We start from the raw sequence: 24,241 nt of genomic DNA on the forward strand, positions 1-24,241 counted from the left end.
CCACCCAGGCGCCCCCTTTAATTTATTTTTGAGAGAGAGACAGAGTACCAGTAGGGGAGGAGAAGAGAGAGAGGGAGACACAGTATCAAAGCAGGCTCCAGGCTCTGAACTGTCAGCACAGAGCCCGACACAGGGCTCAAACTCGTGAACCAGGAGATCATGACTTGAGCCAAAGCCGGACACTTAAATGACTGAGCCACCCAGGCGCCCCGCAGTGTGTTTTCAACCAAGTACCTGGTGCTTAAAGTTTTGAAATATCTTTCATTCAGATATACTCTGAAATTGAGCCCTGGAAAATAGGTGCCAAAGACTTACTGTTTGCTCTTAGAAGACACTCAAGGAAGACCTAAATTATACATGCCAAGAGGCAATAGTGTGCACTCTGCCCTGTCACAATATTGTCATCTTCTGTATTGTTGTGAAAGATGGAGGAGTTACCTGTCAACTTGTCATTTCCACCCCCGATGGCCATTAGGTTTCTACAGAGCCAGCACGTAGTTTACTGCCGTCATTTGGCACGCTTGCTGGCGTGAACCTTGGCAAAGGAGTTTTTACAATACGTTGCTTTGCACAGGTATCCATCTACCGTGCTGTGCCAAAGGAAACGGACTCTGGAGCCGGTCAGGGAAAGCTGGAACTGTGTTGTTAGGCAAGCCTACATCTTGAAAGGTGATAGCCAGCAGCCAGAGAAACGGACCCATCCCAATGTCATCTGTGGCCCATGACTTGAAGAGATTCTGCCTTCTGGTTTTAAAATCCTTAAAATCAGGTATAAAAAGCAGCATTGTCTTGAAAGAAATGTCTAAGGGGCTGTAGCAGCCAACATATAGGCTGTGTACAAACCTACTCGGTTTGGGGTGGTGACATTTTCTCTATGTGGTAATACGAAGGTTTAACAAGTTTTAAAGGCTTTCCTGATGGAGTTTAAGCTAAAATCTGAAGGGTGAGACTTAGCCAGGCACAGGAAGAGAAAGAATGTTCTAGGCAGAGGGAAGCATACGTGTTTAAGGCCATGGTGGGGAGGGCAGAAGACACAAAGCACTTGGCACAAGGAGCCAAGAAATCAGGATTGGAGCCTAACAAGCAAGAGGAAGCTAAACCTGAAGTGAGCAAAGGAGTATATCCAGCTCTAAAAGAAACCATAAATTAAAACTGAGTATTAGTTGGGATTGTTCTATTTTTTACTCATGAGCACACTAACACTTAATATGAGTTTAAAGTCAATATACCTAAACATAAATTGTCTAATTCAGGGAAACCAAACATACATATTTAAGATAGCCTAGCTTTTGGTATAGATCTGACCCAGTATCATGTGAGTGATTCAGAAATGTATTTTATTATATAAAGCAACAAATATGGTCTTGTTTTGGACTACTGATAAAATGACTTACGCTAAAGAGAAAATACATATTTTTTAAAAATCTTGTACTCAAGGTTTTATTCTTGGCATATGTTAGAAATGATTTTTTTTCATTTGTCATGCTTAATTGATACTGTTGCAGAAATCCTTTTAGTTGGGCCCTCATAACTAGGTTCAGCCGGAATCATTAAAGGTAACTGGCATTCCTTCATCCCACTAAGGCAATCTAGAAAACAGGCAATAAGGCATGTTTTGGAAGAAAAAAAAAATACTGCATAGATATTACACTGTAGGAGGAAAAGAAACACAGATTACATCATCATACTCAAGTATATGACATTGGGAAGGTAACACACAAAATTCTCTCTAGACTAAAGCATCTGTGTTAGAATGAGGTAGTGAGGGGGAAGACCGAGGTTACGAACATCCTTCCATCTGTGACTTAGTCACTGAAGCCCATCTCTCTCTTAAATACTCATAAAATCAGTATCTCCAGAGTTGTAAAGAAAACACTTTTAGGTTAATGTACAAGCTTATTTGGTTAAGAAGTTCTAGGGGAAGAAAATGTGACATTCAATTAAATGCAACCCAGGCCAAGGAAGAAGCCGACACTGCCTCTCCCATGCATGGAAGGAGATTGCGTACCTGATCCCAGCAGGGTGCCAGTGTCCTTTCAGAGGATGAAGGCCACATAACCCAGACTTGACCTGATTTTACCTCAAGTTTCAGTACTACCAACCAATTACTAACTTTAGACGTTTGTTGTGGTTTGTATTGATACAAGTCTTAAAGTTGTCATCTTTAAACTGATTTTAGAGGAAGAGTCTGATAATCAAAGACCAAGGGCCTTTATCAGTTATATAGTGATATACTGCCTGGATCAAGTAGAAACTATTTCATAAATACATTAATAGAGAAGTATCAAAGGCCTTCAATTTTTATGTATCTGTTTAACCTAGCAATACTACTTCTAAGAATTTATTTCAAGAAAACAGTCATCGATGTACACAAGATTCAGTGAAGTGTTGTTTATAACTGTGAAAAGATGCATATAGTCAAAATGTCCAATAGAGGATTAAATAAATTACGGTTCAGCCATACAACAGAATAATAAATGAATAAAAATAAAAGACCATGTAATGACCTGGGAAGGATGTTTACAATATATTGTTAAGTGAAAAAAGCAGGTTACAAAACAGTATGCAAGTATGAGCCCATTTTTATAAAAATATACATATTTAGCAAAGTAAAAGGACTAATGATATTTACCAAAATATTAACATTGGTTATTTCAGCATAGTAGGATGATAGTTGATTTTGCTTAATGCCCCTCCTTTTTTTGCCTATTTGAATTTTCTGTAATGAAGATTATCTTTTAAATGGGAGGGTAGTGAGGGAGTTCTTAACCTCAGATTAGTCCAGATGTGCCCCCAAAGGCGCCTTCTGGCAAAGTAAATATTTCTGTTCAGCCTGTATCTGTGAAATTGCTTCTATCTTATAAATTTGAGTGTCCTTCCAAGATGACATTCAAACTGCCTTTTAGGCAAACTGTACAGTAGCAGTTGTTGATATTAAAACAAAACAGTTCAATTACCAACAAAAAGGGGGAAATACAAATCCTCACTTTAAAAAAGGAACAACTCGAGCACATACTACTAAATTATACAAAGTCAAACTGTCTTAAGTTTAGTTTATTGCAGAGATCGAGACGGTGGCGCACTCGGAGCTGGGGCTTCTGTTTCACGGCATCGGTCCGTCCGCCATCCGTCCGCAGCACTCACTCTTCTTCACTGCATTCACTCACCCATGCGGAAAAAGGTCTGTGGACACGTGAGGATGTCTAACGCTTCCTGGTTCCCAGAGTGTAACAGGAAACTTGACGTTTCGATTAAAAAGGTAAAATGAGGACATTTACCATCAGACTATAAAATTCCTCTTCTGGAAGAGGATACTCTAGTATTTGAAGAGATGCTTTGGAAAAATCATATAAAAATGAAAGGGGCACCATTTCAAGAGCACTAGGACTACATTAAACTTAATCCCAACATTCATAATAATGTAGCTCAAAAACAAATCTAGTCCTAACAAAAGCTCCAATAAACTAAAACTATCTTAACAGGCACAATGAACAGTGTAAACACTGTTAAAGGGCACCAAGTTTAATAGGGCAGACAATATTTGCTTCTGCATTCACACTTAATTTTTCAATTACATTTTGTAAAAAATGGTGCTGCTTAAGCTATGAATGTTTTACAAAAAATTAATTTTAATAAATATGGCAAATGCTAAAAATCTAGCTAGGTTACCATGCAAGATATTATATAACCAAGACAAACTCAAATTTATAATAAAGGCAACTTGCATTCAAAATGAACTCTACCCTTATATTTTATTAAAAGGGCAAACATCATGAATTAACCCAGCTGCTTACTTGAATTACAAAAGTAACATGATTCAATATGAAAATAAGAAACTGTCTACAAATCTCTGACAGTAATAAATTGCAATATACAATGCATACAGGAGTCATACAGAGCAACAAACTCTCGTACAAAACAAAAATATTTTAATACCTTTAAAATCCAAATTTTTCTTTAAAATCATTCATGAAAAAGATTCTCAAGTCAGAATTAACACCTCAATTAGTCAAGCATCAGGAAGCTACATTACAGCTATTTAATATACAAAGAGACATCTTCCCCCAGTCATTTCCTTCTAATGTCTCTGGTTCCGGAATCGTACAGACTCGCTTCTCTCCACTCCCATTCCACCATTTCTTCAGATCATGAAAACTGAATTTGCTGAACACCAGAAATCTAAGATTAGAAAATTTAAATTGAGCAGGATTTTAAAAATAATTTTCAAATAACATGTTATAAGCATTTAAAGAATAAAAATAGGAGAGGCGCCTGGGTGGCTCAGTCGGTTAAGTGTCCGACTTCAGCTCAGGTCATGATCTCGCGTCTGTGAGTTCGAGCTCCGTATCGCGGTCTGTGCTGATAGCTCAGAGCCTGGAGCCTGTTTCAGATTCTCTGTCTCCCTCTCTCTCTGACCCTCCCCCGTTCATGCTCTATCTCTCTCTGTCTCAAAAATAAAAATAAATAAACGTTAAAAAAAAAATTAAAAAAATAAATAAAAATCGGCAATGAAAAAGAAATCTACTTCCCACTCTCAAATCATTCTCTCTACACAAGGGAGCTACTTTAATAATTTCTTAATGCATCTCTCTAGAAATCTATGCAGATACGAATATGTGTGTACATATTTAATTAGTAAGAGAATACACAATTATATATTTTGAGAAAGCAATTTTTTAACAACTTTCTTTATCAGGTCCTTAATAATAACAACACAATTGATCCTTGAATAACACAACAGTTAGGTGAGCCAATCTCTGCACAGTTGAAAATCTTCATGTAACTTCTGACCGCCCCCAAAATTTAATAGCCTGTCGACCAGAGCCTTATTGATAACATAAAGTCAATTAACACATACTTTATGTTTACATGTATTATATGCTATAGTCTTACAACAAAATCAGAGAAAAGCAAATGTTATTAAGAAAATTATAAGGAAAACACATTTATAGTACTGTAAAAAAAATCCACATATAAGTGGACTGGTGTAGGGGTGCCTGGGTGGCTCAGTTGGCTAAATGTCCGACTCTTGATTTTGGCTCAGGTCATGATCTCACAGTTCATGAGTTCGAGCCCTGTGTTGGCCTCTGTGCTGACAGTGCAGAACCTGCTTGAGATTCTCTCCCCCCTGCTTATATGCTGTCTCTATCTCTATCTCAAAAAATAAATAAACATAATAAATAATTAAGCGGACCAGTGCAGTTCAAACCCGTGTTGTTCAAGGGTCAACTGTAATGTGCTGAAATTAACTACCTGCGATAAAAATCAATGGGTACAATCAATTTTTTACAATAATTTAAAATACAAAGAAGGCTGTATTTTACCTGTTGATATGACGTTGTATAAACCATAACATTCTGTTGTTGACCATCTGCAGTTATTAAGCCAGCTGGTAACTGGTTAGCTGGAAGATAAAGTTAAAGCAGGAAAAGAATTACATCTACTCTCTCGATCTGAACCTTAGGTCACGCCATTAATGTCTCATTACAATTCTGCCACTAATCAGTGTCATCTTGGACAAAATCATAAACCCCCACATTTAGCATTTTAGAAAAAAAAAAACTCCCTAAAAAGTACATTTTTCCTATTGCAGTTTTCAACTGTCTGAATTTTCATTTCTCCAAAATGTACTTGAGCTGGGGCGCCTGGGTGGCTCAGTTGGTTAAGTATCCGACTCTTGATTTTGGCTCCGGTCATGATCTTGCAGTTTGTGAGTTTGAGCCCTGCGTTGGGCTCTGGACTGGCAGTGTGGACCCTGCTGGGGATTCTTTCTCCCTTTCTTTCTGCCCCTCCCTCCTCTCTCAAAATAAATAAACTAAAAATAAAGTAAAATTAAATGCACTTGAGCTAACTGCCCATGTGTACAAATCTGCAGAGAGACTGGATGGAGTTTCTAATTCATTAAGTAGATCTACACCATAGGCCTGGCTGGGAGCCACACTTCCATAACTAAGCAGTATATATTTTACGTATGAGAAAAAATATATGCGTATAAATTTTATATGAGACACAGAGTCACCATAGACCTCTTATTTCACCCATATGACAATATTCAGGGTTTTTTCTCCAGATTTTTTATTTTTTTTAATTTTCTTTTTTTAATGCTCATTTATTTTTGAGAGAGAAAGAAAGAGCGTTAAGTGGGGGAGGGGCAGAGAGGAAGGGAGACACAGAATCTGAAGGAGGCTCCAGGCTCTGAGCTGTCGGCACAGAGCCAGACGCAGGGATTGAACTCAAGGAACGCAAGATCATGACCTTAGCCGAAATCTTGGATGCTTAACCGACTAAGCCACCCAGGTGCCCCCACAAATTTTTTATTTTAAAGTAATGTGTACACCCAACATGGGGCTCAAACTCACAACCCCAAGATTAAGAGTTGAACGGTCCACTGATTAACCCAGCCAGGTGCCCCTATTCAAATTTTTTCCAAAAAACCCATCAGTTCAAATTTATTTAAATCACAGATTTTATATTACAAACTACAATTCTCAATATTCCTATCTCATGTGAAATCTTAAAGCAAAAACTAGGGCCTACTGAAATCAGAACTATGGGTGAAAGGTTATAATGTCGGCAGAATTTCAATCTCGATACTTATCCCTCACTGACTTCAACTATAAGGGCATGAACTAAAGAAGTGCTATGTCAGAATACTCAGGGCTGATGGTCCAAAAGTACCCCCACATTTAGTATTAGTCACTGCTAACAAACTATGTGACTTATAAGAACACATTCAGTTGCATAAACGTATCATAACACTGCTTACTAAATGCCTCCTCTGTAAGTTCTTCACTTAATCCATCTGTAGTTGTGACTGCTCCACCAATTCCTTTCTCTCCTTTCATAGCCTGGGGAAGGACAAATCAAAAAAGTAATCACTGGCATTCAAAAGACACTGTTTTCTAGATGAGAATGCTTGTTTCCTAAAATTAGGAGTTTCTATTATTACAAACACTGCACAGAGTATTAACACTTCTGGTTAATTACATACAAAGAGGCCCTTCAAAATGCTAACTTTTTATATAAGCAGTAATCATCACAAGGCAGTGTTAGTAATGACCTAGAAAATCTAAAATATTTACGGATAAAAATAAAATCATTCTAATTCCACACTGCATCAAAAGGAAAATAGAAGTCTATTTACAGATGAAGTAGTCTGTTGAAAAGCACTATAAATATTCAGCCCATAAATCTACTATAAATGATCCAAGTTATCATTTAACTATATACATATAAAGCTCTCAGCCAACCGGACAGTACAGCACTATAATAGCCAAGTTTAAAGTTTCAAACTCCTAAATCAAGATTATAGTTTGTACCATAGAGCTCTAAGTTTCCATCCACTTCTAAGGTTCTATGATGCAGAAGATTTGGAAAAGTACTGTGAAGAATTTAACACATTCTCTTCCCTACTTTAATCACTCAATGCTAAGTCACTAATTTAATGGGGTTCTAACATTAAAGCTATTAAGGAAGTATTTTGAAAGCAATGTGAATCTGACACCCAAGTGGTAGTGTGGAAATAAATACGCTGATCTCAATTTATTTCCACAAAATTCGTACCACGGGCAAAGATAAACCCAGTAAGAAATGCGGAAGAATTTAATCAAAAAAAAGGATAGTTATAATTCCGTTTTTCTTATCTGCAAGGCCTCAAGCTTTGAGACGCTCCGCTTTTAAATTAATCATAATAACAGCGTGTTACCATTGAGTCCTCACGATCAGCCAAGCTAAGTGCTATACGTGGACTATTTGACTTAGTTCTCTCAGTAATTCTGTGAGGTAGGTGCTATTACTCACGTCACTTTACAGACCAGGAAACCAAGGCCTAACCTATTGAAATAATCTGCCCAGGGTCCCAGAGGTTACAGGTGGTGGAGCTTGGAACCAGCCTCCGGGTGGCCGGAATCCAGAGTCCGTGCTCTGAATCATTACATAACTATGATGTCATCAGTAATAAAGGGAAAAAGAAAGGACTTACTATTTAAATACAGTAATAGAAGTGACCATATACTTCTTCTGATGAATGATACATTTAAAAAGTTAAAGTAAATCATATATCTTAGTTTCTTAAAAGCATAATGGAAGAGTTTATTTACCTCTCTGAATTTCTGAAGGTATAACTTTAGAGGTTCTACATAACTGTCGAAGCCTAAGGTAGACATGGCAAAGAGAATATCTTCTCCGTTGATTGTCTTCCGTTTCTCCTGATGGCATCTTTCACTTGCTTCAGATGTTATAAAGCTGATGAACTCACTTACACATTCCTGAACACATTCTTTGGCATCTTTTGCAATCTGAAGAGAAAAATCACAGGTAAATCTGCAGGGAATGTAACCATCCCCTTCCTAACAACCTGCAGAAATAAAAGGCTATTCAGAAGACTATAAATTTCAGTTTATGGCTGTTAACATTTAATCTCTGAAATATATGCTAATAACGTTGACAAATTGTGTGCTATCAAAATTCCAACCTTTGGAATGAGAACAAAAACTCGAATACAAGTGAGAGAAGCCTTGACAACTATTCACAGGAAACAGATACAATTTAGGCATAGAAGCAACCACTGGCTGTCCTTACCATCCCATAAAGACGAACACTTACTAAGCAGGTGCCCCAAGAAAATCAGTCTCCTGTGTATATAGTGTACTGCGGGGCTACACTTAGGGGTCGCTTCTCTGCCCTAGCATTTCTGCAAATAAGGACACTGGAAAATTTTAAAAAGACAAAACACTGAATTCACGTAAGGCTTACAATAGTGACATTTGGCGACATTTTTACTACTGAAGATCCAGAGTGTCAGGTACAGGCTTTGAGTTTATTAAAAAGCCCACCAAAAAGGGGCACACCGGCTACCTCATTATAAAAGCGAGAATTCTTTTAAGGGTGTGGGGTTTCAAAGTAAAGCTAATGAATTAAATCGTACAATTCCAAGTCACTTCTAACAGGAGTAACAAAAATCCTTGCTGAAACATACTGTTTCCTATCTCCATGCCTATTTTATATCCCGGAGAAAAGCAAACAAGAGCTGCATAAATGCAGTCAGGCAAGATACTATAATGCAAGCTGTATACATAACTTTAGGTTTTCTAGTAGCTAGGTTTAAAAACACAGGTAAGGGGCGCCTGAGTGGGTCAGTCAGTTAAATGTCCGACTTTGGCTCATGTCGTGATCTCGCAGTTCGTGGGTTCGAGCCCCACGTGGGGCTCTGTGCTGACAGCTCAGAGCCTGGAGCCCGCTTCAGATTCTGTGTTTGCCTCTCTCTGTCCCTTCCCCACTTGTGCTCTGTGTCTCTCTCTCTCTCAAAAGTATATATATATTAAAAAAATTTTTTTAAATACAAATAACACAGGTGAAATGAATTTTGAGATTTAACCTAACAAATCCAAGTTATTATCTAACATTTAAACACAGCATCCATTTTAAAATGGGAGAGATTTTCATTCTTCTTTTCATACGAAACCTTCACAATGTGAAGTATGTTTTACATTTACAGCACATCTTAATTCAGACCAGCCACATTTCAAGTGCTCAATAACTGTACGTAGCCAGTGGCTGAGGCATGCAGCCTTAACCTATTTCAACAACAATCAGCAGCTCTGATTTATTTCCCCTTAAAATATAAGGAGGACCTCTCACATTGGAACTTCTAGGCTTAGGAATGCATATTTTTAAGTTTATTTATTTGAGAAAGAGCGTGCGAGCAGGGGAAGGGTAGAGAGAGAGGGAGAGAGAGAATCCCAAGTGGGCTCCATGCTGTCAGCGCACAGCCCAAGGCAGGGCTCAAACTCACAAACCATGAGATCATGACCGGAGCCAAAATCAGGAGTCACATGCTCAACTGAATGAGCCACCCAGGGACCCCCTTGGTGATGTATTTTAATAATCTATTTATTTGTGATCTTTATTACTTTCACAAGTACTTTATAAGCTGCAGTGAGAAAGAAAGTTTATTGCGTTATATATAATATAAAAAGTGTGGATTTTAATTCAGACCAAGTGATGAGTAGAGTGACAATGAATGTTTTTAAGTTGTTCTAAATAACAGTCTATATGATTGTTTGTCTCAAGACAGAACTACTTAAAACCGACTCCTGCCCGTTGACTTCAAAAGTGTGTTAGTATTTATGATTGTACAAAAATAGCTGCTTCCAAATATAAGGATTTTTCTGTATCAGTCCAAAATGACCCAATTTGGGGGCACCTGGCTGGCTTAGTTGGTGGAGCATGCGACTCTTGATCTCGAGGTTGTTGAGTTTGAGCCGGGTGTAGAGATTCCTTAAAAATAAAATCTTAAAAAAAAAAAAAAAAAGACCCAATTTTGCTGCAACATTATAGAAGTTACAACTCCATCTGCCCAAACCTGATATTTTATTTTTTTGATTTTTTTTTAATATATGAAATTTATTGTCAAATTGGTTTCCATACAACACCCCCAGTGCTCATCCCAAAAGATGCCCTCTTCAATGCCCATCACCTACCCTTCTCTCCCTCCCACCCCCCCATCAACCCTCAGTTTGTTCTCAGTTTTTAAGAGTCTCTTATGCTTTGGCTCTCTCTCCCACTCTAACCTCTTTTTTTTCTTATTTTTCCTTCCCCTCCCCCATGGGTTTCTGTTAAGTTTCTCAGGATCCACATGAGAGTGAAAACATACAGTATCTGTCTTTCTCTGTATGGCTTATTTCACTTAGCATCACACTCTCCAGTTCCATCCACGTTGCTACAAAGGGCCATATTTCGTTCCTTCTCATTGCCACGTAGTACTCCATTGTGTATATAAGCCACAATTTCTTTATCCATTCATCAGTTGATGGACATTTAGGCTCTTTCCACAATTTGGCTATTGTTGAGAGTGCTGCTATAAACATTGGGGTACAAGTGCCCCTATGCATCAGTACTCCTGTAGCCCTTGGGTAAATTCCCAGCAGTGCTACTGCTGGGTCATAGGGTAGGTCTATTTTTAATTTTTTGAGGAACCTCCACACTGTTTTCCAGAGCGGCTGCACCAGTTTGCATTCCCACCAACAGTGCAAGAGGGTTCCCGTTTCTCCACATCCTCTCCAGCATCTATAGTCCCCTGATTTGTTCATTTTGGCAAACCTGATATTTTTAAAAGATTCTTAATTCTACTTTATCTGCTTCAAGTGGGGGAGGGGGAAGCACCGGGGGCCGCGGGAACTGAAAATGGAATACTGTCCAGTAACTAAGGGTGTAGAACTGAAAGAGAGAAAGAGAGACTAAAGGACTGAAAACAATAGCTGACTATATACAGAAACTGTATATACATATTCATGCAGTTTACATTCCCCTCTCCCCTGGAAAAAGCAAGCCGGGTAAAATGTCTCCCCTGCATTACCTTTCCCGTTTGAGGTATGGCGTTTTTCATTATCCTTGCTACGTTTGCAATTGGAAGATATATATCTTGTTCTCTGAAACTTTCTTTTGAACCATTTGTGTCTTCATGATCATTCATGCTGTCCTCCGTATCTAAAAAAATAAAAATAACTCAGGTTTAACGTTTCTCACAACCTTTACTTCGTCATAGAGAAGACTACCTGAAACAATCTAAGTTCAGAACATCCTGGTTCATTTCCTAGGCATTTTTAGGGAGGAGGGTAGCGGTTCTTTTCACGGTTTTCTCATAGCCATAACCAAACCCACTCCTTAATTTCCAACCCACTGCCTCAAACACTTTTGTCCTCAGATCTGCCTACTAAAACCTTACCTATCCATTCTCCAAAAAGCTCAGAAACATCTCCACAGCACCTTCAGAAGTGATTTCTCCTTTCACAAAAATATCACAGGATTGCTCTGTGTTTTTTCTGACACATTTTAGAATTCTTTTTATTTCTCATCCTCCCTATTAGATGTTTGCTACCAGAGGCCAGGGATCAGCTTTGTGTACTTCCTAGAACTTGGTATAGCATCTTCCATAGAAGGGGTACTCAGAAATATTTATTACATAACTTAGCTGGAAAACTTACAGACTATGACTGAGGGTTCCTTTCATATTGCTAGATTAGGAGGTTATTTATATGTTTATCCAAAGCCAAGTTTATACAGAATGGAAAAGTGGCCTTGAATATTACTGACCCAATTAGATTGATACTAAGTTTTTGAACAAAGCTATTGCACCGATCCAGCGATCTTACAAAAAGCGAATTCTCAAATTGTATAGATTTAGATATAACTGAAGCTTTCACAATACCAGTAATATCCTTTTATGACTAAATGCAGTATCTTGTAAGTAAACTTCCCACTATTTATGTGTATTAAAAAAGAAAGGCACTTAAGCTGATTCAAGTTACATTTTTATGTGTGTCTGTCTTAGGATGAGGTAACTTCTCACCCACCCCCAACTGCCTTCTAAAAAAATGTATCTTAGTGTTTTTTAATCTTCCACATCAGAATGCCACAAAGTAAATTATTTCTCACAGGCCGACATGACACTGCCATCCTAACAGCTGACACAGATCAAACTTAATACTTAATGAAAAACAAAAATAAGTCTGTTCGTAAGTACTAGAAATATAATAGCTAGCAACTCACCCTCTAAAGAATTTTTTACTGTATCAACTGAAAAAGAATGTGCCATACTCAGTACTTAAGTAGGACATCAGTAACAAATTTTTAAAGAAACGGTACCAGTTTTTAAAAGGCATACTTTATTTATAGAATTCTTTTCTAGAACTCATCATTCTTTTGAAGACTATTTCTAATAAAAAAAGCATGATACATCTTCTTAGACCATCGTTGACCTTTGACACAAGATTGCTAATTTTCCCGTAAAGACCCAAGTAACCTAGAATGTGACGGTAATATGATTTCCACTAAGTTACTTCTGCCAGTCAGTGTTTTACTCGTAGCTTTCCTACCATCGTGGGGCTGTATCACATAGTGGCTTCCTCCGATGTAGTCCGCAGAGATGCCTAGCTGAGAAGCGTCTGTTGTAGCACTGTCGCCATCCATCTACGAGGAGAAAAAGGTTTGCAATACCCTTCAGTAAAACTTGTATTAAAAAAGCATACTAGATTCAATCCTCATAAGCTGTCACAGGGTGGGTCAATTAGTTTTCAAGGCCTTAAGCTTACTAAAAGAAAACATTTATATTTCTTGATTTGGAAACCTTTGGATAATTTTTCCCAATGACTCAAAATTCCCCAATCCACCCTCCATAAGTGATAAGCACAAGACCAACGGAGAAACAAAACGAGGAAATGAATCTAAAACACACAGCTCTTTCTTTTCAATTCCATAAGCCTCACGTATAGCGCAGACAACCCCGACTTAGAACCTAGCTTATCCCTGGAATGAAAAGCAAAGCCAAAACCAGCTCAGCAGTCACCTACAAGCACCCATGTCCATCACTTTCCGCTCTCCTGCTACAGTAAAGCCTGTTATCCCTACGCAAACCCTCTTGCACCTGCCGCAAACTGTCTCTGCTGTCTCACAGAAGTTCAAGGGACAATGTCTTGATTCAAACTGTCTGGTATAGGAAGCATATGGATTCCTTGCACACATCTGTACCCATGCAACCCGAAGGCACACCCATTTTTTTTAACTTTATTTTTTATTTTTTAAAATTCACATCCAAATTAGTTAGTATACAGTGAAGCAATAATTTCCATAGATTCCTTAATGCCCCTTACCCATTTAGCCCATCCCCCCTCCCACAACCCCTCCAGCAACCCTCAGTTTGTTCTCCATGTTTATAAGCACACCCATGTTTTGAATGAGGCTGTCATCTCTAAATCTAGTCAACAGTTTCTCCCGCCCTCAAACTTTAGATCCTTTAAAGAAAAAGAAAAGGAGGGGTCAGGGAGATTGGACATCTACATATAAAGACAGTAAAACCATAACCATAGACAAGAATGAGAATTAAAGTGGCTTTATTTTAAAAGAAGCCTGAATTAAGTTTGCTCAAAGCTAAAAGAATTCTAAGAGGGAAAATCTAGAGAAAAGTGAACCCTAACCCTGAATTGTCTCCATTCCATGTCACCAACACAGCAAATCCTAGAAGTCTTTCTGCTTTGCAAATAATACTATTCAAAGCAGGAAGGGACTGGCTATTTGTGGGTAGAAAAATTTTAAACGCATTACCTGAATAAAAAGTGTAGCAAAAATTAAATACAATCTCTACATGCTTTCAGACCAATCCAAAAGAGACACTTGATCCTAAAGGATTCTCAAGGCCTAGGACTTAATGTTTTGACTGCACTATTTAAGCCCTTATGTTAACATGTCTTTTCCATCTCTGTTAGATTTTCATCTAGTAGTAAAATAACCAAGCTAGTTTCCACGTCTTCAAAAACATGGCATTTCTTTGATGCATCTGTTGACTGTGGTATCTAATTTAATTGTAGATAAAGACACATTTCCATAATTTATATAATTTTCTAAGGGGCTAGAAAATAGAATTCACCTGCCTTTAGTAATTTGTGCAAGTACCTATTATTAGGTATCAAGGGTTCCTGTTTATTGATGACACTTCTTAGTTTCTTCTAAGAAGTGGTAAACAACAGGCAGTGAGCTCTGATTCGGACTCTTCTACTGATCCTGAAAACAGCATCGCCTACCCATTAAATGTATTTCTATATAAAATGGAAATAATACCAACTTCCCCATCTTAAACAGCTAACATGTGAAACATTACCCCAAAATAAAATGCTATCTTAATTCTAAAATGCTAACAAGAGACTAAGAGAGTGATCCTTAATAGATATGGTGATGGATTTATTAGCCGTAAAGACAGCTCAATGAGGATATCTGTGAATTGACTAGTTTTTTCCAGTGCCCTAAGGGAGATTAAGGGAGATCAAGGTTCAGGAGAAAGAACCAAAGTGGCTGTTTCAGAATCTACAACTGGAAAAAAATCTTTGCGGGGTGGAATATGAGAGATTAATTAATTTATAAACACACATTTTTTAATATTAAAAAATATTAAAGGCATAAAGTTTAAATCACATTATCTTCTCATGCACTGGATTAGCAGCAAGATTATCATTTGGATTCACAGCATTAGCCACTGAACGGCAGTCTTCCAAGAAATACTTCTGAAAGTATTTCAGACTTGTCAGAATGAAATAAAGGGAACTTGCTACGGGGCTATGTCTGGCGCGTGTGTTCTCAGGAGGTGGCGGGTCCCATCCACCCTGAGGGCACTGGCTTAGCTGTGTCTTTGGGTCTGCAGGGCTTAGCTTTTCTGTCATTTCACCACACCTCTGTCTTCCTCTCCTCTATCCTTCTACCATGAAAATCCTGCCCCATACTTTAATCCCAACGTTCTCCCATCCTCCTGAAATCTTTCTGATAAGACCCCATTTTGAAGCCTAAAATTAGTGTCCCCTTCTTTGAATCCCCAAGGCAACTTAGTACCTTGCATTCAACAAATTAGCCTCATCTTTGATGCTTATGCTAGCCACTCATATATATGAAGGGGGAAAGGAGGCAGGGAAACTTGCTAGATACATCCCAAAGGCTTTTTCAAGGTCTGAACTTCCTTTAAAAATATACAAAATAGCCTGTAGATTTTAAGTAAGCCAGTTAACAAATATTTACCAAGTAAGCACGTGGTATTTATCAGGTCCGTGCTATGTGCTGGTGACGTAGCAGTCAACAACACAGACAAGATCTCTGTCCTCATCTTGCAGAGAAGACAAATATTACATAAACTAGTAGCAGGGGGAAGGGCTGGGGAATGCAGTCTATTAATACTTCCAAGGCCCAGGCTCTGGAATCCTATCACCTGGTTTGAATTCCTTCCTACTTACTTGCCATGAGATCTTGAGCACGTGGGACGAGACAGGACTCACCATGGAAGGACTTAGCATAGTATAATAGCAGTACTCAGTAAATGTTATATATAGCTATTAAATAATGACAATTAACTAACTGCTAGTGCCAAATGCTAAGGAAAACAAAGGTGTTGTGTTACATGCTTTGAGAGCTTACTGCAAAAGGGACCACACCAGTCTGGGGAGTCAAGGAAGCAGTCATAGGAAATGAAATTTCAACTGAAAGACAGAAATCAGGCAAAGAAAAATGGGAAAAGAATGTTCCAGGCAAAGCAAACACAAAATATAGTACTGGTGAACTGGAATGAACTAAGTAGAGGCTAGAGCAAGCAGTGCCTCGTGAGTCAGAGCGAAGCAAAGGGGAGTTTTAGCAGAATTGTGCAAATCAGATTTCTTTTTCACGGTATCACTCTGGCTATAGTCCGGTGTAGAAACGGACAGAGGGGAGCAAGAATGGAGGCAGAAGACCACGAAGGACCATGAGGCTGCGGTCAGCGCATGGCTTCCGGCGAGACGATGAACATTCCCCGTGTCTGGTCCTAGACAACAGCCCTGGGGAACAAGGGGAGCAGAGGAAAGAGCCTTGTAGGAGGTCAAATCGACAGTCCTGGTGACGGACTGAAAACGAACTGGAGGAAGGCCCGAGAGGACGCTGCTGGAATGGCTGCAGCTGGGGAGACAGACAGTGGGAAGGGCGGGGAATAGAAGCGCTGAGCCAAGAGAGGAGCGGGGCTGCGGCTGGCGACCACGAATGTGCACTGGCACCAGGATGTCCAGTCGTGGCACATCTGTACCTGGTGTAAGAACAGAGAAGCTGAAGTGTTGGGCTTTATCCAGACAATGAAGAGGGAAGAGCATGTAGGAGAGTGACAACACATGGGTAAAGTGACAAATCATTAGATCCAGAAGAACTAATAAATATAGACAAAGAGTAGTTCAGTCTCATCAAATTAAGTTTTCTTAATGTTTATTGATTTGAGAGAGAGTGCGTGCGCATGGGTGGGGGAGGGGCAAAGAAAGAGGGACAGAGAGAATCCCAAGCAGGCTCGGTGCCGTCGCCGGGGCTCTATCCCAAGAAGTGTGAGATCACGACTTGAGCCACCCAGGCGCCCCTCCCGTCAAATTAATTTTATTGGCTATTCTAATTACTTAGTTGAACTGATACTGTTTTCTAGAATATTATGTGAAATAGCTGCCTAGTACATGTTCATTCTGTAATTTTGTGATACAGCAGTATTTTAAATTGTATTAATAATTTGCACAAATGCAGGAAACAGTTCCCTCCTTAGTATGTTTAACATTTATTGAACAGTTTCTAAACATCTCATGCAGTCAGTGTTCACAACCCCACGAAACAGATGAGGAAATTGAGGTCAGGGAAGGCTAATGACTTGCCCAAAGGCAGCACAGTAAATGGGAGTTAAATCCAGAGTCTCAGATGCCAACTACTTTACAGTACTTGTTCCTGCTAGTTTTTCCCATAGCCCATCAGCCTAAATCTTGACTTTACCCTCTCTCAATTCTAGATCTACTGACCTCATGTATTAAAGACATTTAAAGCTGCGTCTCGAGCCAGGACAGTATCTGTGAGGTGTAAGCCATGCACCTGGTTTTGGGTTTGTGATCAGGACAGACCTGATCTCTCAGGATAGACCACCGGGTTTTGTGTCTTTACTTACCATCCTCTTTGTGCTTCAACTTGCCCATTTTTTAAGTGGAGTTGCTATGAGAAGTGAAGTTATTATATAAGAAATACTTAGCAAAGTGCAGGATACGTACTAAGAACCCAACAAATGTAACCTAGTGTTATTTTTGTCCCTTCAGATACAGCTCTCACCCTTCTTTCTAGGCATGGTTTTCTCTCTCACACAACCACTGTCACCTGTCCTCTGGACCAATGCCTTTTTATCTCTTTGAGGAGAAGAAATGACAAAAAGATTCCTCCCCTCTAACGGATCTTCAGTCCTCCTTGACCAGCTTCTTTACTCTTTCTTAAACATGCTTAGTCTCCCCCACTGAACACACACAAGTACGCACAGACTCGTAAACCGTAATTCTGCTCCACACCCTTGTCTAGCTATCATTCTCCCCCTGATGGTCCTCATGCACCTTTCCATTCCTAAACCCCCGGACATGTGCTTCTCCACCCCACCATGACACCAAAACTGCTCTTAAAGTTGCCAATAATCGGGGGCGCCTGGGTGGCTCGGTGGGTTAAGTGTCCAACTCGCAATTTCAGCTCAGGTCAGTGCAGAGCCTGCTTGGGATTCTCTCTCCCTCTCTCTCTCTGCCCCTCCCCCACTCCCTCTCTCTAAAAATAAACAAACTTAAAAAACAAAAGTTGCCAATAGTCTTGCCTTCATCCTACCTGCCTGTGGTTAGTAGTGCTGCCCACTGTGGACCACACACTCACACATGGAATTCTCTTCTCCCTTGATTTCAAAAGCAATGTTCTTTCCCGGTTTATTTGTTCCTCCCCACCTCCCAATTGTTAGTTTCATCCCAGGTTATGTTTTCTCTCTCTTCCCTCACTCTCTTAAGGAAAACTCGTTAAATATCACTTTATGCTTAGAAATCCTAAATCTCCCACCATATCCTGCCTGCCGCGCCAGCAGGCCGTGCCTGTAGAACGTGTCTGATAGCCCATCACTGCCAGCTTAAGGTTTTGGAAAAGGAAACTCACCCTCCCCGTGTCCTGCAACGAGACAATGGACAAGAACTCCTTGATCTCCTTTTCACAACTTCAATCCCACACTCCAGGCTAATTATACCCGTGCCATCTTACGTTCTTCAGTCTCCTGTAAGTTCCACCTGAACTGTTACCTCTTTTAATAAGTTTTGTGGATATGCCCAGCCATTTTCTGTTGCCACTGGATTACTACCCACCGTACCTGGGTACATACTGTTTTAAGACCGATCTCACTAAAACACTGTTTCTATAGCTCTTGAACCTATAGTGGTTTTAAAAGTCTTCAGCATCAAATCCAAACCTAGGTTTTCATGGCTTTACACGAGCGGATCCCCCACTTAACCTAACTAAACTTGTTTCCAACTCTATCTTCAGGGCTGATAAAAATCTTAGTGCTAGAATGTGCCTTATTTAAGGATCACCAGGTACAGCTCTTTTATTTTAGGAGTGAGGCATGAGTCACGGCTCAAGGAAGTTGCGACGTGCCTGACATCACAGATGTAGTATCTCTCACTAGATTATCCTAGGATTTTCCCACTTGGACCATGCAGATCTACTCCCCATCCCCTAAACAGAAGTTACTAATCCCTGCTTTCAGCTTTTGCTTTTGGTGATAGCCACCTATCCAAACTCCACTCAGCCTTCAAGGCTAGGTCCCTGACATTCCCAGCTACCCACACTGACCCCACCTGTGCTACCCTTAAAACCAGCGTCTTCCCTTCCCTGCATAATGTCCTCTAAGCATTCAGTTCCATTAAAGCCCTTCCAGCAAAACAGCCTCTTAAGAGCTGGGACAAGCTTTTTATCTTGTAGCCTCCACAGCGCTTAGGGGCCCACAGGAAACAATACATGCAAGTCACTAAAAAGAAGGAAGCAACAGAAATGAGTAGGTACTGCCTGTCTAGACTTGAAAGGCATTCATTCTACCTGGGACCTCCAATATACATCCGTTATAATTTTGTTCCCAGCTAATTACTGTTCAAATCTAATTAACAACCAAAATGGTAAAACGTACTTACTGTTATGAAATACTGTCAGAACCGTGTTGCCAGTGGTATTCAGGAACACCTGTCTAAAAGGTGTCTACCCTTCGCCCAATTTCAACCTAGAAGATAAACATCTATTAGTAGTAACAACGTATAGCCTACAGGCTTCCTTCCTAGTAAAAATTTAAAAGGCATGTATAATTTCGCCTACTATTCTTATTCAATCGAGTGCAAAAAAGCAGGCACCCAATAAAGGTTTCTTAAATTGGCAGATATATTTTGGAGACTTTGCAAAAAAGTTAATTCTATGGCAGGAGGAATTGCTTTTCTAACATAACCCTGAATTTAGTCATGTTCATCATAAATATTCATCACAACACCCAGATTGTATGCCAGAGACCAAAATTTACACATCTAAATTATTCAAAATATTAACACTCAAGACACAAATGCCCCAACTTAATTTCTTGGTGATAATCTTAATATTTTACAGTGAAATTTAGGAGTCCAAAAACTCAAAAGGGGAGAAAAATATCTCAGAATACAATGCTTTTAAATTAAACACCTCAGATTATACTGAAAGAAGAAACATGCTGCCCAGAAAGCATACATGGAACACGATCAATTAAGACCTTTATTTATCATTTTAAAGCACCACCATTTTGGACTAAAATTGCATCTGAGTAGCACTTCATTTTCACTGCAAAGCATAAATAGCTGAATAAATTGGTATCAATTACAATGTTACAACCTCCATTTCTCATTTGTTCTTTTCCTTTTTTCAAGTGAAGCAATTAAATTGGGGGGAGGGGCAAAACAAAAACATTTCCTTTCAGTATTAATTTTAAAGGAAGAGAAAATAATGATATGCATTCAAGCACGAAATCTAGTAAACAGAAGAAAAAATTGTAGCCACTGAATTGAATTCTTTAGATGTCAGTCCAGGCAGCAAAGACAGGATGACATTGTCTATTCTGCTATAATCTTAAAAGCAATGTCTAATTTCTTCTTAAATATTGTCCTCTTTCTAACCCCCAAAACTGCCCGGAGAGTCCTTCCTTGTAGCTAGAAGCGTGTTTTTTTTTTTTTAAGGGTGTCTTTGAGAAAGAAAATCCCCAGAACACTTAAAATAATAGAGCTATATATATTTATGTGTTTTGCTTGGGGGTGGGGGGGATGCGGGGGACACACCTCATCACACTCACCCAAATAGTTGACTCCGTATATATTTAGATTCAATACATTAAAGATAAACACTGTCACCTCATATGGTATATATTTTCCTAAAGGCAGGTTATGATATATGTGAAAGCTCAAGGGAATGCATACATCTGTTTAATGTTTGAAGAAATGCAAATTTGTATCCAAGAAAAGCAGCAGACCCTTCCTCCACCCTCCATTCTTTGGCATCAACAACCAGAGTTTTGCATCAATAGAATCCTTAAATTAAGCTACAGGAGCAGTGCGGGGAAGGAATAATTGCCTTTTAAGGCATTCTAGTTAAACTTTCAATACTTTACAAATAAAACCCCTATTTATTAGTGCCACTTATATCGATCAGTTTATCTTATCACTTTATTTTGCCGATTACTTTCCATACTAAGAAAGCCCAAACCACCCCAGTGATTCGGGGCACGAACCGTGGCACCGTGGGAGTCCATGCGGGTTAGTAGGATGCTAATTTTTTTAAAGGTCGTATGCTAGCTAACCTTGTTTAATTACCTTGTTACAGTACTTTGGGCAAGATTACGACTTGTGGGTGCTCTCTAATTCTTTGTTCTCGAAGACTACTACTGCTCCTCAGGCCCGGCAGATCCTCCCCGCCTCCCACCGAAGATTAAAACCTTAGTCCAATCCGAAAGGCTTCCTTCCCACCTTCGGGGCAAGTCCAGGGACCGCAAGCCGCCAGATGGCTGCATTCTTTACGTGTAAGCCAGACTGCGGGGAAACCAAATCCACTCCTTCCTCCCGGGGACCTCGCTTCCTCCCCACGAAGGTGCGCGGGCTGGCCCCGGCCCCACCGCCGGGCCCGGCCGACTGTCAGTCCCGCCGGTGCGGGGCGGCCGCCCCTGGCGCGCATCCCCCGACTCGCCCGCCCAGGGCCCGGGCCCGCGCCCAACGCCTGCCGCCCGCCCGCCGCGCCCGGGGCGCCGGGGCAGACAAAGCGGCCCGGCCCCGCCAAGCCCCCGCGGGCCAGCCGGCGGGCGGGAGGGGGACGCCCCCGGGGACTCCGCGCGGCAGCCCGGCCAAGGGCGCAGGGTCGGGACCGGGGTCCGGGCCAATGCCCCCGCCCGGCTCCCCGCACAAAATGGAGCCGGCCGGGGCGCCGCCGAGAGGGGGCCGGACGGTGCCCCGACGCCCCCTCCTCGGCCTCGGGCCCGGAGCTCGGCGGCGGCGAGCAGGAGGCGGCCTGGCCCGCGTCCCGCCGCTCCTCGGCCCGGCGCACAAAGAGCCGCGCCGCGGCCCCGCGCCCGCTCCCCGGCCGGGCCCGCAGCGGGAGCGGCCTCGCAGGCGCCGGCCCGGCCCCAGCCCCGGCCCCGGCCCGGGCGGGAGGGCGGGCGGGAGGGAGGCGAATGGCCCCGGCCGCGGCGGCGTTGGCGGCGGGGACGGCGCCGGGAGGAGACGGACATTTCATTCGAGCTAAAGTGGAGTCGGTTTAGGAGCGATCATTGGCCGAAGCGAGACACAAACCTCCAATGCAGCCCTGGTTGGCTCCCGTCTCCAATCGGCTGTTTGGTTGGACAGAAAATGGCTGCGAAGGAACCAGTCCCAGCGCGGAGCTCCGCTTCCAGGACTCGGCCTCCCCTCCCTCCGCCGCGGGCCGCTTCCCTCGGCGCGGCACCCTCCCTCCGCGCCTCCCGCGCGCCCGCCCGCCCGCCGCGGCCCCGCCCCGGCCCCGCCCCCGGCCGCGGCCCCGCCCCGGCCCTCCTCCGCCGGGTGTGCAGAGCGGCGGCAGCCGCGGGAGCCTGCAGAGCAGGCTGCGGGCCGAGGCGGGCGGCTTCCCGCAGAGGCTGCGCTGCCCTGGCCGGCGGCCTCCGAGCTCCGCGGGGCTTACCGGGGCCGAGACCCGGGCACCCTCTTGAGGTCTCTGCGGGCTTTCTTCCCACGGTGTTTTCCCGGGCCTCTTCGAAGCGTGATATCCCAGGCTTCCCCCCCTTTTCAGTCCCCTCCCTCCCCCACATGAAAGTGTCTCACCCGCCTGAGGGCAGCGTGCCTGCGCCTCGATTTTTTAAGAAGGGGAAACCAAGGGCAGAAACAGCCCTCCAGGGCGACACTCGATCTACCAGGTGGATTTGAGCAACAGCTACCTCCTGGAATGCCTTCAGCGCCTCGTGTTTTCCTTGTGTGCCTGTAAACGTTGCCAAATGCACAAAGGCTTCCCCTCGGTCAACTTGAGCTCGGGGGTTCGTTGTTCAGATTTCATCTAAAGATACAACCCTCTCTTTCAGGTTTAACAGGTTGGTCAGTCTAGCCAGCCTTAACCCTGAATCTAAAATGTTGCATTTCCTGTCGCTCCCGCCCCCATCCCCCGCACCCCCAATAGTTGCTACCTGACAAGTAGCTTTTCCCACCGGATGATTATTTGCGCCGCAAGAATCCACGGCCTGTTCTCGCTTCTGCAGCCCAAGCTCCCCCGCTGTCTTTCCCTGACTGCAGTCTGGGTCGGACTTCCCTGGGCTGTGACCCTCACAGATGGGCTGTGAGCCAGACACCGCTCACTGCAAAGGGCAGCAGGATTTCTGCAACGGGAGCCGGGAGTCGCGTTCCCTTTACTTCCACTAAACAAGTGGCCTGGTGCCACATTAAACTTTCCAGCTTTAATCATTTAAAAATATATAGGCATGTTTTATTTATAGAGCTTCTACTGTTTCTCCGCATATTTTAACATTTCAAGAGCAAATAAGGAAGCGAAGACAAGTGAAAGCCTCCAAGTTATTCCAAGAGGAGTAAGTAGCAATGCCATTGGGGAATCAAACAAGTTGATTTGAATTCCATGTCCACCTCGTCCTGGCTTGTGACCCTAGCCAGATTTCTGTATCTCTCCGCGAGAGTTTCCTCATCTCTGTAATGGGAGTAATACTAGCTACTTCTTAGGATTGTTTGGAAGTAAATAAAATGCACAAAGAAAGCCCTAAAAAAAAAAAAAAAGTTGGTCCATTATCTTAAGATCTCTATATGATATGAATTTCAATCTCTATCAAACTTTTTAAGTGTTATTTGCTAAAAAGTAGTAAAATTGGCCTGCATTGAACTCCTCCCTTTCCCTATGATTTGCCCTACAAGTGGAGTTTTCAGAGTGAAATGATGTGCTTAAAGACAGGAAATATAAAAAAGGAAGTAGGAGGATTGAGAGAAACATGACTAATCCACACACTGGATGTCGAACCAAAAGCTGCAAGGTGACTGCTTTCGCTGAGTTAACATGCTGTTATTTCAGTACCGTTGATCTAACTGACATGTTTAATCAAGATCCAACAGAAGGGTTGTTCAGCTCCCTCTGTTTACCAGGAGCTAGGCTGGAAGCCCAGGGCTGCAAAGGTGGGTAAAGCCCTCTCCTTACCCTGAGGAGCTAACTCTAAAAGACCGAGGACCTGTGCCACACCCCTCTGCTGTTGGATCCCAGGTCATGCTATCTGGACAACCTGAGTTCTCTGTGCCTTTTATATCTGCATTCAGGAAGCCCCCCAGTAAACATTAACTGTTTTTCATGATCACATGGTGAAAGATGTGTATCAGAGTTTAGTCATGGAAAAGACAGTATCTAGACTAAT

General features: G+C 41.8%; 2 protein-coding genes across 5 annotated transcripts in view; one reads left to right on the plus strand and one right to left on the minus strand.

Annotated features, from left to right (window-relative positions):
* Positions 1-5,152, plus strand: part of HCFC2 (host cell factor C2) — a 50,090-nt gene extending 44,938 nt beyond the window's left edge. Inside the window, exon 17 of the mRNA XM_027070962.2 lies at positions 575-5,152. Within this exon, the coding sequence (XP_026926763.1) occupies positions 575-666 (92 nt within the window). The 3' untranslated portion in view covers positions 667-5,152. The remainder of the gene's footprint in view (positions 1-574) is intronic.
* Positions 3,908-22,311, minus strand: NFYB (nuclear transcription factor Y subunit beta). 4 transcript variants are annotated; one of them, XM_027070967.2, is made up of 8 exons: positions 22,161-22,311; positions 19,503-19,588; positions 12,876-12,969; positions 11,357-11,487; positions 8,100-8,297; positions 6,767-6,848; positions 5,325-5,404; positions 3,908-4,179 (listed from the first exon to the last, which is right to left on the minus strand). In XM_027070967.2, exons 3-8 carry the CDS (start codon positions 12,967-12,969, stop codon positions 4,147-4,149), a joined length of 618 nt encoding a protein of 205 aa, XP_026926768.1. In that variant the 5' UTR covers positions 19,503-19,588; positions 22,161-22,311; the 3' UTR covers positions 3,908-4,146. The 4 variants fall into 4 exon arrangements, 2 of the variants coding, with proteins under 2 accessions (XP_026926768.1, XP_014924297.1); XM_015068811.3 differs by lacking the exon at positions 22,161-22,311 and adding an exon at positions 21,345-21,398; XR_008300448.1 differs by lacking the exons at positions 3,908-4,179; positions 5,325-5,404; positions 6,767-6,848; ... (1 more) ...; positions 11,357-11,487; positions 22,161-22,311 and adding an exon at positions 21,314-22,144.
* Positions 22,312-24,241: the final 1,930 nt, after the last annotated feature.

The sequence above is a fragment of the Acinonyx jubatus genome, chromosome B4, assembly GCF_027475565.1.
Source record: "Acinonyx jubatus isolate Ajub_Pintada_27869175 chromosome B4, VMU_Ajub_asm_v1.0, whole genome shotgun sequence".
Taxonomy (NCBI): Eukaryota; Metazoa; Chordata; class Mammalia; order Carnivora; family Felidae; genus Acinonyx; species Acinonyx jubatus.

Coding starts and splice junctions, on each gene's coding strand:
- NFYB (XM_027070967.2), bottom strand. CDS start 12,969: ATGGATGGCGACAGTGCTACAACAGACGCTTCTCAGCTAGGCATCTCT. Junction 8,298..11,356: donor CCATACCTCAAACGGGAAAG/GTAATGCAGGGG, acceptor TTTTCTCTTCAG/ATTGCAAAAGATGCCAAAGA. Junction 6,849..8,099: donor ACCTTCAGAAATTCAGAGAG/GTAAATAAACTC, acceptor GTCCTTCCCCAG/GCTATGAAAGGAGAGAAAGG.